This window comes from Sinohyriopsis cumingii, chromosome 2, assembly GCF_028554795.1.
Source record: "Sinohyriopsis cumingii isolate HCF-2022 chromosome 2, ASM2855479v2, whole genome shotgun sequence".
Classification (NCBI taxonomy): Eukaryota; Metazoa; Mollusca; class Bivalvia; order Unionida; family Unionidae; genus Sinohyriopsis; species Sinohyriopsis cumingii.
Window position 1 is genome coordinate 20,714,460 of NC_142962.1, and position 14,283 is coordinate 20,728,742.

General features: G+C 35.3%; 1 protein-coding gene across 6 annotated transcripts in view; it reads left to right on the forward strand.

Annotated features, from left to right (window-relative positions):
• Positions 1–14,283, forward strand: part of LOC149804435 (CDAN1-interacting nuclease 1-like) — a 49,929-nt gene that overhangs the window by 9,580 nt on the left and 26,066 nt on the right. For all 6 annotated transcript variants that reach the window (XR_016415675.1, XR_016415676.1, XM_089940348.1 and 3 more), the window contains exons 3-4: positions 7,918–7,963; positions 9,108–9,172. Coding sequence is in view for 4 of the 6 variants with exons in the window: in XM_089940348.1 (XP_089796474.1) it covers positions 7,918–7,963; positions 9,108–9,172 (111 nt within the window). In the remaining 2 variants the exon portion in view is untranslated. The remainder of the gene's footprint in view (positions 1–7,917; positions 7,964–9,107; positions 9,173–14,283) is intronic.

Below are 14,283 nucleotides of genomic sequence, written 5' to 3' on the forward strand. Positions count from 1 at the left end.
ATGCTCACATCATCCACAGTTGATTGCATCATTTTCTGATGCAATGCAATACTAATGCCATGCGGCTGCTGAAGTAAGTTGACGTCAGCAGTGTACTATACATGTGTAGGCCTATTATACTAATGCCAGGCGGCTGCTGAAGCTGACGTAAGCAGTGTACTATATAAAGCCCAATCAGATAGGTTCAGCATTTAAAATATTTTAGACGTTGTGCGAGACAGTTCAAGCTACTGTTACATAAAACTTATTATTTTATCCATTTACGTACAATAAAGAACAGTAATGCCTCGAAAGTGTGTTAATACCGCGGACAATTTTTGCTATATTTGTGGGGAAGTGACATTTGCCAACCAGAAGAAAAGTATCAATTCTCAAGTGAAGAAGGCATATCATCTTTACTTCGGATGCAAGGTTGGTGACCAAGACAAGCCTTGGGCTCCGCATATATGCTGTGCTACATGTACAACACAGCTTTCACAGTGGTTGAATTGCAAAAGGTCATCAATGCCGTTTGCAGTCCCAATGGTGTGGAGAGAGCCAAGCAACCACCTAAATAACTGTTACTTCTGCTTGGTTCCTCCTCTTTCCGGCGGAATAACGAAGCGAAAGAAGTTGAGAATAGTCTACCCAAACATTCCGTCTGCATTGAGACCAGTTCCACATGGTGAGGGACTTCCTATTCCAGAACCTCCAGCAGAATATTCTCTTGATTCATCTGACGAAGACAAAGGTGAGTCGACCTGTTCTTCTCCTGGTCCATCAGCATGCAGTGATCCAGATTTTCACTGTGGTGCATCATCAACCCCACACAGAATAACACAGGAAGAACTAAATGACCTGATTCGTGATTTGGACTTATCAAAGAACAAGGCAGAATTGCTAGGATCAAGACTCCAACAATGGAATCTTCTAGAAGAAGATGTCACAATTACTGCATATCGAAAGCGCCACCAACAATTGGAGCCTTTCTTCAGAAAGGAAAGTAATCTGATATTCTGTTCCGATATTGAGGGCCTCATGAATGCTTTAAAAATCACTCATGACCCACAAGAATGGAGACTATTTGTGGACTCTTCGAAACTGAGTCTCAAGGCTGTGCTTTTGCACAATGGAAACATTCTTCCATCTATTCCAGTAGCGTATGCTGTCCACATGAAAGAGACATACGATAACTTAAGGCAGCTACTGAATTCCATTGAGTATAACAAGTACAGCTGGCACGTCTGTGGTGATTTGAAGGTAGTTGCCCTTTTAATGGGACTGCAGCAAGGATATACAAAATACATGTGTTTCTTATGCGAGTGGGATAGCCGAGCAAGGGAAATGCACTACATGAGGAAGGAATGGACTCACAGGCAGAATGTAGCCATTGGAGAGAAGAATATCCAACACCCAGCTCTGGTTGAGGCTCAGAAAATCTTGCTACCACCCCTTCACATCAAACTAGGTTTGATGAAGAACTTCGTGAAAGCCATTGACCGGACTTTGCCAGCATTCCGATACCTGCATGAAAAATTCCCTCGACTCAGCGAAGCAAAGATTAAAGAGGGAGTTTTTGTGGGTCCTCAGATTCGAGAGCTTTTCAAAGATGACTGGTTCAACAACTTGCTGGAAGGTGACGCGAAACAAGCATGGAATGCTTTTCGCCTAGTTTCTACAAACTTCCTCGGAAATGTTAGGGCAGAAAACTATAAGGAACTAGTAGAAGACATGTTGATGAAGTATAAGAAACTTGGCTGCAATATGTCTCTAAAGATTCACTTCCTTCATTCCCATTTGGATTTCTTTCCTAGCAACTGTGGTATTGTTAGTGATGAACACGGCGAACGTTTTCATCAAGATATCGCAACAATGGAACAAAGATACCAGGGAAAATGGTCCACTACAATGCTGGCTGACTACTGCTGGACACTCCTCAGAGATGCTCCCGAACAGCTGTACAAGAGACAGGCGAAGAAATCTAAGATGTAGTCAATGACTTGATTTTTTATAGGTAGGCTATTACAGTTGACCTTTTACTATTGGAATGCATTTCGTTATGTAAACATTAATTTCTTGCAGATTACAAAAAAACTAGAGCCAATTTTGCAATTTGACTGTCATATTCGTGTTCAGCACATAAAAATTGATAAGAATTGACTAATTTTATTTCAGTAACATGACTTTTGTAAAAATTTGTTGTCCAGTGTAACTTTTAACTTTCATCTGTTCTAATTTGGAAAAAGTTCAATGGTAGACAGTGGTATGATAAAGTAAACAGCCCTAACGAAGTGTGTAATGACTGAGATTTCTAATTTATGATATTCTTAGAAATTTATAGTTGCTACTATTACTCATTCGTTATTATGCTATATGGAAATCATCTTGTGGAATAGCTTGTGAACTGATGAATGAACCAGTCTGATTTTTAAGTGCAGGAATTTTTTTACTTGTGTACAATGTTTGATTCAACTGGGGCTGGTTTTTGGTATTTGACATAGTTTGAAGAATACAGGTCTGACATCACATATTACTGGTTGTTGACAGCCTCATGAATGAATATCTTTTATTTGTATATCTGTTGTTGTTGTTTAGTTTTATAACAGCTGCACAAGGCACAGCAGAAGATAATTGGGGTTTCTTTTATAAAAAATTACACCATGACTGAGACAACTAGACTGAACCAACTAAACTGAGATATGAAAAGTAAGGGCAACAAATCAGCTAGATTTCTCTGTTTGCATTTGTTACGACAAAAATCTAAATGTACCTAGTGAGACTCTTGACTCTAACTATTCAGTGGACACTATTGTAGATGAAAAAGTTAATGGATTTTCAGGGTTTGTATGTGACTTTGAAGATGCTAATATATATGAATATTTAAATATAGAAATAGGATGTCATAATGATAAAAGTATTATGGAGACAATCTCAGTGAGTACCCCATTGCATGATGACATACATATACATGTAATTGATATGAAACTAAATACAAAAGGTTTTAACATAGGTCACTTAAATGTACAAGGTATAGTGGGAAAAATAGACCAGATTAAGTTAATGTTGTCTTCCAATAAAAATAATATACATGTTTTAGGACTCACTGAAACCAAATTAAATGCTAACCACAATGATGACCTATTTCACTGTCAAGGCTACAATAAACCATTACGTAGGGACAGAGAGACAGCGGGGGTGGGGGTGGGTCTTGTATACATTAGGGAAGATGTAAATGCAGAAAGGCGACTTGGCTTGGAGTCACATGAAATTGAGAGTATCTGGGTGGAAATTTTTCTAAATAATGCAAAATCATTCCTAGTTGGTTTCATTTATAGGCCACCTTCCTCAAAAGCAATATGGAATTATAACTTTTTGAAACAAATGGAAAATGTTCTAGCACAGGAGAAAGAAACATATATACTCAGAGATATAAATAAGGACCATCTCAATACTCAAATAAGGAACAACTGGATGGAATTTATTGAATCATCAGGCCGAGACCAGCTGATAAATGAGCCTACAAGGGTAACAGAAAAATCGAGCACTCTTATTCATCACATTTATACCAACCTACCAGACAATATGGCTTGTGTTAATGTACCGAATGTTTGTCTTAGTGACCACTATCCTACTTTTTTGACAAGAAAGGTTAAATGCAAGAAAAATAAGAAAAATACACATAAAACGATCACTTACAGATTGTTCAAAAATTTTAATGAAGAACAATTTCTCAGTGACCTATATAAAGTTCCATGGAATATGATCAAAAATTTGGATGACATAGATGAAGGTCTGAGGGTGTGGACTGACTTATTCATGGAAGTAGTCTCTAAGCATGCACCACTGAAAGTACATCAAGTCAAGACTGAAATTCAACCTAATTGGCTTACTACTGAAATCCTAGATGCTATGAAAACATGAGACCAAGTCAAGGCTATGGGAAACCATGCACAATATAAAGTATGGAGAAATAAAATAACAAATATGATTAAAAAAGCTTTAAAAACCTTATTATCAATCATTGCTTGAAAACAAAAAGAGCAACACATACTCCGTTTGTAAAGTCTTCAGTAAACTCACTGGAGGAACACACAAAGATCAGACAAATAAAATTCACTCACTTCAGGTAAATGACACCATAGTCACTGATGACACTGACATTGCAAATGTTTTCAATGATTTTTTCACCAACATTGCCACAAAGTTAAAAGAACCAGTGATAGAAAACAACTTTAGTGAACTGAAAAAGTTCTGCAGCAGCAAATCTCTAAGGAGGTATGTTTCTCTGTCCCACCAGTATCAAAAAACTTTGTTAAAAAATGTCTCAATGAACTTGATACCAAGAAAGCTACAGGACTTGATCAGAGATGGTCTTTGTCACATAAATAAATACAGTTGTTCCATATAGAGATAGTCTTTGTCAAATAAATAAATACAATTGTTCCATATAGAGATAGTCTTTGTCACATAAATAAATACAGTTGTTCCATATAGAGATAGTCTTTGTCACATAAATAAATACAGTTGTTCCATATAGAGATAGTCTTTGTCACAAGTAACAGCAGATGAATGAGATACATTTTTCACTTTACTATAAGCTCATCTGAAATATGAACAATACTCCACAATGTTTGAGGCTCTGAGTGGCCAAGTGGTTTATAGCGCTCTCCGTTACGGATCACTGCCATCTCACCTCTGTCTGCGTGGGTTCGAGTCTCAGATTCAGCCAGTGTGGGTATGTGAGAAAGCTTGCCAGTAGCTTCTCGTGGGTCGGTGGTTCTTTCTGGGGTTTTCTCGGGTTCTTCCTCCACCATTAATACTGGCCTCCATGTATAGCCTATCGTGTGCTTAAAAATGACGTTAAACCCTACAACAACAATAACAACAACCACAATATTTAAATACTCAGTATGATACATAATGGTCACAATTCAAGAGACTACCTTGAAAAAGCTTAAGGTGTTGTCTGTTTTTCTGTTTTTTTCTTTAATGTGGCTTGTGTTAATGACTCCATTTATTGTGCCTTAGCCAAATAATGGTCATCCTTCGAAATTGTGAAGTTCTTTAATCTCTTTATAAGATCTAAAACTTCAGGATATATCATTGAGTGAATCTCCATGTAAGGTCCTAAACTTCAGGGTATGTCTTTGAGTGAATCTCCATGTAAGGTCCAAAGCTTCAGGGTATGTCACTGAGTGAATATCCATACAAGGTCCCTAACTTCACGGTATGTCACTGAGCAAATCTCTTTATATGGTCTAAACCTTCAGGGTATGTCATTGATTGAATCTCTGTGTAAGTTCCTAAACTTCAGGGTATGTCATTGAGTGAATATCCATATAAGGTCCCTATCTTCAGGATATGTCATTGAGTGAATATCCATACAAGGTCCCTAACTTCAGGGTATGTCATTGAGTGAATATCCATATAAGGTTCCTAACTTCAGGGTATGTCATTGAGTGAATATCCATACAAGGTCCCTAACTTCAGGGTATGTCACTGAGCAAATCTCCTTATATGGTCTAAACCTTCAGGGTATGTCATTGATTGAATCTCTGTGTAAGTTCCTAAACTTCAGGGTATGTCATTGAGTGAATATCCATATAAGGTCCCTAACTTCAGGGTATGTCATTGAGTGAATATCCATATAAGGTCCCTAACTTCAGGGTATGTCATTGAGTGAATATCCATACAAGGTCCTAAACTTCAGGGTATATCATTGAGTGAATCTAAATGTAAGGTCCTAAACTTCAGGATATATCACTGAGTGAATATCCATACAAGGTCCCTAACTTCATGGTATGTCACTGAGCAAATCTCCTTATATGGTCTAAACCTTCAGGGTATGTCATTGATTGAATCTCTATGTAAGTTCCTAAACTTCAGGGTATGTCATTGAGTGAATATCCATATAAGGTCTAAAACTTCAGGGTATGTCATTGAGTGAATATCCATATAAGGTCTAAAACTTCAGGGTATGTCATTGAGTGAATATCCATATAAGGTCTAAAACTTCAGGGTATGTCATTGAGTGAATATCCATATAAGGTCTAAAACTTCAGGGTATGTCATTGAGTGAATTTCCATATAAGGTCTAAAACTTCAGGGTATGTCATTGAGTGAATATCCATATAAGGTCTAAAACTTCAGGGTATGTCATTGAGTGAATATCCATATAAGGTCTAAAACTTCAGGGTATGTCATTGAGTGAATTTCCATATAAGGTCTAAAACTTCAGGGTATGTCATTGAGTGAATATCCATATAAGGTCTAAAACTTCAGGGTATGTCATTGAGTGAATATCCATATAAGGTCTAAAACTTCAGGGTATGTCATTGAGTGAATATCCATATAAGGTCTAAAACTTCAGGTCATGTCATTGAGCAAATCTCCATATAAAGGTCTAAAACATCTGTGTAAGGTGCTAAACTTCGGGGTATGTCACTGAGTGACTATCCATATAAGGTCCATAACTTCATAATATATTTTTGAGCAAATCTCTTTATAAGGTCTAAAACTTCATTGTATATCATTGAGCAAATCTCCATATAAGGTCCAAAGCTGCAGGGTATGTCATTGAGCAAATCTCCATACAAGGTCCTAAACTTCAGGGTATATCATTGAGTGAATCTAAATGTAAGGTCTAAAACTTCAGGGTATGTCATTGAGTGAATTTCCATGTAAGGTCTAAAACTTCAGGGTATGTCATTGAGTGAATATCCATATAAGGTCTAAAACTTCAGGGTATGTCATTGAGTGAATATCCATATAAGGTCTAAAACTTCAGGGTATGTCATTGAGTGAATATCCATATAAGGTCTAAAACTTCAGGGTATGTCATTGAGTGAATATCCATATAAGGTCTAAAACTTCAGGGTATGTCATTGAGTGAATATCCATATAAGGTCTAAAACTTCAGGGTATGTCATTGAGTGAATATCCATATAAGGTCTAAAACTTCAGGGTATGTCATTGAGTGAATATCCATATAAGGTCTAAAACTTCAGGTCATGTCATTGAGCAAATCTCCATATAAAGGTCTAAAACATCTATGTAAGGTGCTAAACTTCGGGGTATGTCACTGAGTGACTATCCATATAAGGTCCATAACTTCATAATATATTTTTGAGCAAATCTCTTTATAAGGTCTAAAACTTCATTGTATATCATTGAGCAAATCTCCATATAAGGTCCAAAGCTGCAGGGTATGTCATTGAGCAAATCTCCATACAAGGTCCAAAACTTCATTGTATGTCATTGAGCGACTCTTTATATAAGGTCTACACCTTCAGGGTATGTCATTGAGTGAATCAGACTTGAAGTACTGCTTTGTCAGTCTCCCTTGGCAAAGCATCAAAAGTGATGACTACTTTTATAAAGCCCTCTTATTTAATGCAAGAGAAAACAAGCAATGTTCTGTTGATCATGTACACAAATGAACAGCATCAACCACAGTAAGATAGTAAATAGATAAATATAATCTTTCTTAAATGGCTTACCTGCAAGCTTTTAGTTTTTAATAATTTACCCTATAAGCTGGATCTGTTGTACACTGAAAAGACTCAGATTAGTCCATTGTTAACCCTAATCTGTGTCAGGGTCAGGGCATGTATCAAGTATTGTTTTAAACTTGCATGCCCACTGGACATTTTCTCAGTCTTTGTCTCACAGATCAGTGCTTGCTAACCATAATTATCTATTCAGGTTTGTATGAAACATTTAGCAAGTTTGAATTTAGTTTTGGTTTAATGGGGCATTTTTAAGCCTAAAATTGAAATTCATTTCATTATTCAGAGATGTGGGGGTTCTGTTTATTGGGAAAAAATTATGATATTAAAAAAGAAAAGATTTGGGACAACAAAAAATTCATTATTGAGGGGACTCCAGTATATTGACGTGTTTCACTGTATATATGTATTTAATATTTTCCTCTTTTAGTGTGTCCATGAAGGCCCTGGGAAGCATTTACTCTCAAGATTATCAGGTAAATTTGTATCATTTGCCTTCTAGATGACATCAGCAATACTGTAGATACAATGCATGTAGCTATTTTTATTTCCTATGTAATATGTGTGATTAGGCTATTTCTTTTAGACTTGCATAGTGCCCAGGGAATGCATTTAAAAGAAATAAAATCTGATAGTGTACTCAGATAACTTGAAGTACAACTAAGACATTTAAGGTCTGACAAAATTCCAGATTGCATCTATGGGTTACTATCCAAATTTGAAAGTGCTTTCCCTTGGTCAAAATTGTTCTTTTTTAGCTGAAACATTTATATCATCATTCTTTTTCCCATCAGAGCATATTGTGACGTACATTATTTTGCTTTTCCAGTTCATGCATCTCATCATTTAATTCTCCAAATTACAACAAGGTAATTTGTTTACAGCTTGTTGTGTTAGCCATTGTGTTAACATTCTAAATCAGATTACTCAGCACACTATTTCACAGTTCCAGTCTGCAGTAGACTGGTTCTGAATGTTTCTTTAATGTGTGGATATACTGTGTAAAAATACACATTTATCCCACAATTTTTTAAAAGTCTTTTACATATGTTGGATTTCAGTTATAAACACATATGTGTGATAGGTGGCCTTTACAGTGGTATTTTGTTCTCCTGCTAGTAGAATCATGTGTATGTAATGAGCCCACATTGCTAACTTCTCCCCATTGCTTTAGGATCAGACGTGAGGGTATTGGATACATGATATTTCCATCAACCTTTCCATCTTCCTGTCCTTGCAACATCACCTTCTGAACCACATAGATTGGAATTCATGACATTGTTTTAGTTATCTGGTCCAGATGCTGACCATTATAAGAGGGTTGTAAATATATGCTCCTTCCCCTTGAGTCCCAGAGGGGTGGGAGTCAGAAGGTCAAATATACAATAATGTAAATTACTGTGAAATCATTTTTATCTTGAACAAATGGTGTGCATGCAGCAATAATAAGACGATGCACATTATAACCCTAGGGTCTTGTTAATTTGCCATCTTTGCCTCTGGTGAGTGGAGTTTTTGTAATAAAATGATTAGGGATTTCCCATGTTAAGCCATGGAAGTAGTTCTGATTTCTTGTTTTGAGTCTATTTTTTCCTTTAACTAAATTTCCATATATTGCAGAAGAAAATGAGAAAGACACATCATTATCACTACCGTCAAGACACAATGGAGAGTTACTACAAAAGGTAACTATATATATATATATATATATATATATATATATATATATATATATATACAGTGCTCGAAATTAGCGGTTGTCCACTAGCCCAAGGCTAGCAGATTTCCTTTTGGACTAGTAACTTTCATAATGTTAATAGTCCGATGGGCTAGTAAGTTTTGGTTTTCAATAGTCAGCGTTTGTTTATGCCATTCCCTAATAAAGACTTGACTTAGCAGATGTTCTGTAGAATCAAAGCAGTGGCCATTGTAAACACAGTCATAAAATATTAGCATGAGAAAATGAAGTCAATTTCTGCCTTGGAAAGGTACGTTTCTATAACAAGAATCCAACTGATTTTGTGCATTTCACTTAACAGCACAAATTATGGTCCCATCATTAACAATGGAAGTTTGGTAATTGATCCTAATTAATCTGATAACGAATTAAATGAAAAAATGACACTTTATTCACTCAACCACAGTAACAAACTACAAAGCAGTATACCACACAAAAGAACACGGCAAAAACGTATAAAAAAAATAAGTTCGCACTTTTTTTTGTTTAAGGTTCTTTTTTTGTGCTCGCTACCCAAATGCTTGTAACACTCACAAACAGGTAACTACATATTTTACATTTCCAGCGAAATAATTATAAAAATTAGATCAATTTATTACGATTACATTATTGACACATCCTTTCCATACAACTACTTTTTCTATGATGATAAGAATAGTTTTTATATTTTTCTTTTACAAGAATGAACAAATAATTGAATACAGTTGAAGATATCCAAGCAGAATGCCGTACATTTGTTGGGAATTAAAATCTCTGAGCATGGGCATCTAAGATTAGAAAATTTTCCGCCTTATTATTAATTTCAACAATACATTGAGGTTTGATTAATTAGGAACAATTACCAAACTTACGACTTATGATACTGTAATTGGAGCTGTTAAATACAATGCGCCAAGTGTCAGATGGCATCGTTTGATGGGAACACACCTTTTCCAAGCTAAAACTAACACTATCTTCTGATGCTAATATTTTATAACAGTGTTTACAATAGCCACTGCTTTGATCATGCTGAACATCTGCTGAAGTTAAGTCTTTGTTAGGGAGAGGCCATTTAATTGTGGGAAAGGGCAAAGACATGTGTTTTGAAACATGTTTGTTGCTGTGACTTTCTTATATAAAGGACACTGTGCCATTCCTTTTCTTGCTTTAAATAATTCACGTCAGCTATACTATAACATCTCATATTTCAAAACAAGGCACAATTCCCTCCTTATAAGACAGGCAAAATGTGGCATTTGATAGAAGGTGTTCAGCCACCGGGAAAAAAGCAAAAGTTGAATGAGAATGATGAGGAATAATTCTTATGACAGGGAAAAGTGTAATGGAAAATTTCAGAAGAAATGGACAAAAGACAGGGAATGACTGAATTATGATGAGGAAAGGAACGTTATGTGGTGTGACTGGTGTATGCAGTTCACAAAAACAAACACACACAAAACATCCAGTTTTGTTGCGGGTTGTTTAAACTTAAAAATTGAATCGGTAAACGACATGAAAGCTGTCTGACATTGTTTTGTGAATAGGACTAGTAAAGATTTGGCAGGACTAGTAAATTTCTCAATATACTAGTCCTTCTGGCTACAAAGAAATTAAATTTGTGTTAAATTCGAGCCCTGATATATATATATATATAGCCTAACTACTGCATGTAAAAGTTGTCAGAACTCTTCTGGAATTAAATTCACTCCCACCTCTCTATCTTTGTAAAGGTATACCATCAATTTAGACTTTCAGATTTACTGAATTTGATTGCTGACAAGTTTTATGAACTTGTACATAGTGGTTCCATCAGCTTTAACCTTGGAGAAGGTGGTCTTTCATGTGGAGAACTGTTGAAAACCAAAACATGCCTTGAACTCAGGATAGGTTTCCACCTATGCTCACATGTTTTAATCAGAGATGGAAGCCATCACCAAATAAGTCAGAAAAGTGCAAAGCATATATATTACTTCTGCCCTCTTCAGGTCCTAAAAACTTTGTAACATGTGAAACTAAGTTTATACAACTACTGGTTTAGACTTTTGTAACATATGAAGTTTATACAACTATTGGTTTAGACTTGAGTCATGACTTGTAACATGTGAAACTAAGTTTATACTACTGTTGTTTCGACTTCATTCATGACTTGTAACATGTGAAACTAAGTTTATACAACTGTTGTTTCGACTTCAGTCATGACTTGTAACATGTGAAACTAAGTTTATACAACTGTTGTTTCGACTTCAGTCATGACTTGTAACATATGAAACTAAGTTTAAACAACTATTGGTTTAGACTTCAGTCATGACTTATAACATGTGAAACCAACTACTGGTTAGACCTCAGTCATGACTTGTAACATGAAACTAAGTTTATACAACTATTGGTTAGACTTCAGACATGACTTGAATAATTGTATCTCAAGAATAGTAGCAAATGCCAATAGAAACATCAAAACCAAAAACGAAGGAAAACTGGAACATTTCTTTAGTTAGACCACAGCTTGAATATGCCTTTTCTCACTGGAGTAAATTTGAATATCTCAAATACCTTATAAAAGTCAAAAGTAGAGCAGCTAGATGGATCAAAACTAACTACTTTCAAACTGTTCGCATTGCTAATATGCAGGATTTAGGTTGATGATCCATTCAGGACGAATGCTTGATTGGTCATCTTCAACAAAATTTCACACAGAACTTGTGGATATTCCCATATCACCTTAGTCAAATCAGTAGTTTGTGCAGTCTGTCATTTATACTCTTAAAAACCAGTGCTTTACCCTTTACGGTAATTCTTATTTATTCACTAATTTACTGCTCCTAAGTGGTTAGAGCACCAGTCTTGGATACAGGAGGTAGAGAGTTCCAACCCTGACCAAGTCATACTATAGACTTATAAAAATGGTACTAGCAGCTGCCTCACTTGGTGCTCAGCATTAAGAGGTTAGTGTTAGGACTGGTTGGCCAGGTGTCAGAATAATATGACTGAGTGGAACATGATGCTACATGTCTGCGTCATGATGCCCAAGTGCTAGAAATCACTATAAACAGCCACACTGTAGACATCTTAGCGATATGACTGTACAATTGTTAAAGCTGCATTAAAAATCTAAATCACACACACACCCTCTCTTCATACATTTGCTTTTATTATTGTGCTTTTATTCATTTGCTAATGTGCACAGGCACACAACTGAATATAATAATCATGAATGTGTGCTGCAGTATGGATAGATAGTTTTCTTTAGAGTAGGTGATGTATCTTTTGTGTTGCTATGTTTTAAAAAACTTCAACAAAAGACATGTCAAGAGAAGAATTCATTCAGATATTTAATTTGGAACAATTGACCCTACTGCCATTGACTTTGAACCTACTGCCATCAATCTTTGTCTTATTCATTACAGTATTCATTTTTATTTTTGTTAAAATTTGTTGATGAAATTTTCGAGTGTGAGAGTGCTTATTACAGTGAATTTAACTTATAAATTTAATAAAAATTTGGCTTTAATTTTTTTAATAATATTGTTCAGAGTTAAACTATCATGTCAGATGTCTAAGGTGTTTGCAGTAGTTATAGAGTTACAATATTGTGTCAGATGTCTAAGGTGTTTGCAGTAGTTATAGACTTACAATATTGTATCAGATGTCTAAGGTGTGTGCAGTAGTTACAGAGTTATGTTACGAGTCTATGCTCTTAAAATAAGTAACAGAAAAGAGTGAACACAACAAGCTTTGTAAAATTTAACAATTAATTTATTTCCTTAGAATACAAAGTTAAAAATGAGAAAAAAGAACTTACGGTATTGCAAATTAAATCCAAAAGTAATCCAAGAATTAAAGACACAAGTCCTTGTAACGAAAAGTCCTGAATAAAACATAGTTCAAGTCCCAAAGAGATCCAGAATCTGTGTCTATTATGGCCTGCAAAGTGCTGATGGGTCAACTCTTTTGTTGAATCACAGAAATATTATTATAAATTTCAATGAATATCTTTATCCAAGAATTTTGTCAGAGCACTTTTGTTTTTCCAGAGAAAATAATTACTTGAATTCAACAATTTGAAGAAAATAAAATTCCTCCCAAACATGTCATGACATAATACAACTTTAGTGCTAGATGTTAAAGTGTGACTGGTAATATCCTCACAGTTACAAGATAATATAGTTCTCTGCTTGACCTGAGGTCACATTAGCATTTTCTATAAACAACAATTTCCTAATGGAAAATAACTTTCTAGAATGATCTATTGAGCCTTGTTTACTTACAACACAATAGTCTATAAAATTCACTGAGGAATCTCTAAAACCCTGACCCAAATCAACATATGTACTCCTTGTTTACCTGAATAATAATTCAGTTAATAAGCTCATACACATAGAGAATAATGAAGCTATTATTAGTTGTTTACATAAATGAAGAAAAAAAATCATATCAAAATGTCAGTCAGGTCAAGCAGAAATGAACTCGATTTTGGACAAGGTCAAGTCTAGCAAACAATGTTACATTACAGTAACAAGTAATGAAATAAAAGATTTAAAACTAACAGACAAACAATTTAAATTAATTATACATATCAGTTACAATATCATGCCAGATGTCAGAGGTGTTTGCAGTAGTTGCAGAGTTACAGTATCATGTCAGATGTCTGAGGTGTTTGCAGTATTTACAGTTACAATATCACATCAGATGTCTGAGGTGTTTGCAGTATTTATAGAGTTAAAATATCATGTCAGATATCAGTTATTTACAGTTACATTATCATGTCAGATGTCTGAGGTGTTTGCAAATATTACAGAATTAAAATATCATGTCAGATATCAGGTATTTACAGAGTTACATTATCATGTCAGATGTCTGAGGTGTTGTAAATATTACAGAGTTAAAATATCATGTCAGATATCAGGTATTTACAGAGTTACATTATCATGTCAGATGTCAGAGGTAGATACAGAGTTACAATATTATGTCAGATGTCTGAACTGTTTGCAGTAAATAAGTCTTATCAGCAATAACAGCTGACAATGGATTGGTCAGCTATTCTGTGTGGCAGACAGTTGGGTGGAGTGGCAGTAGGATCAG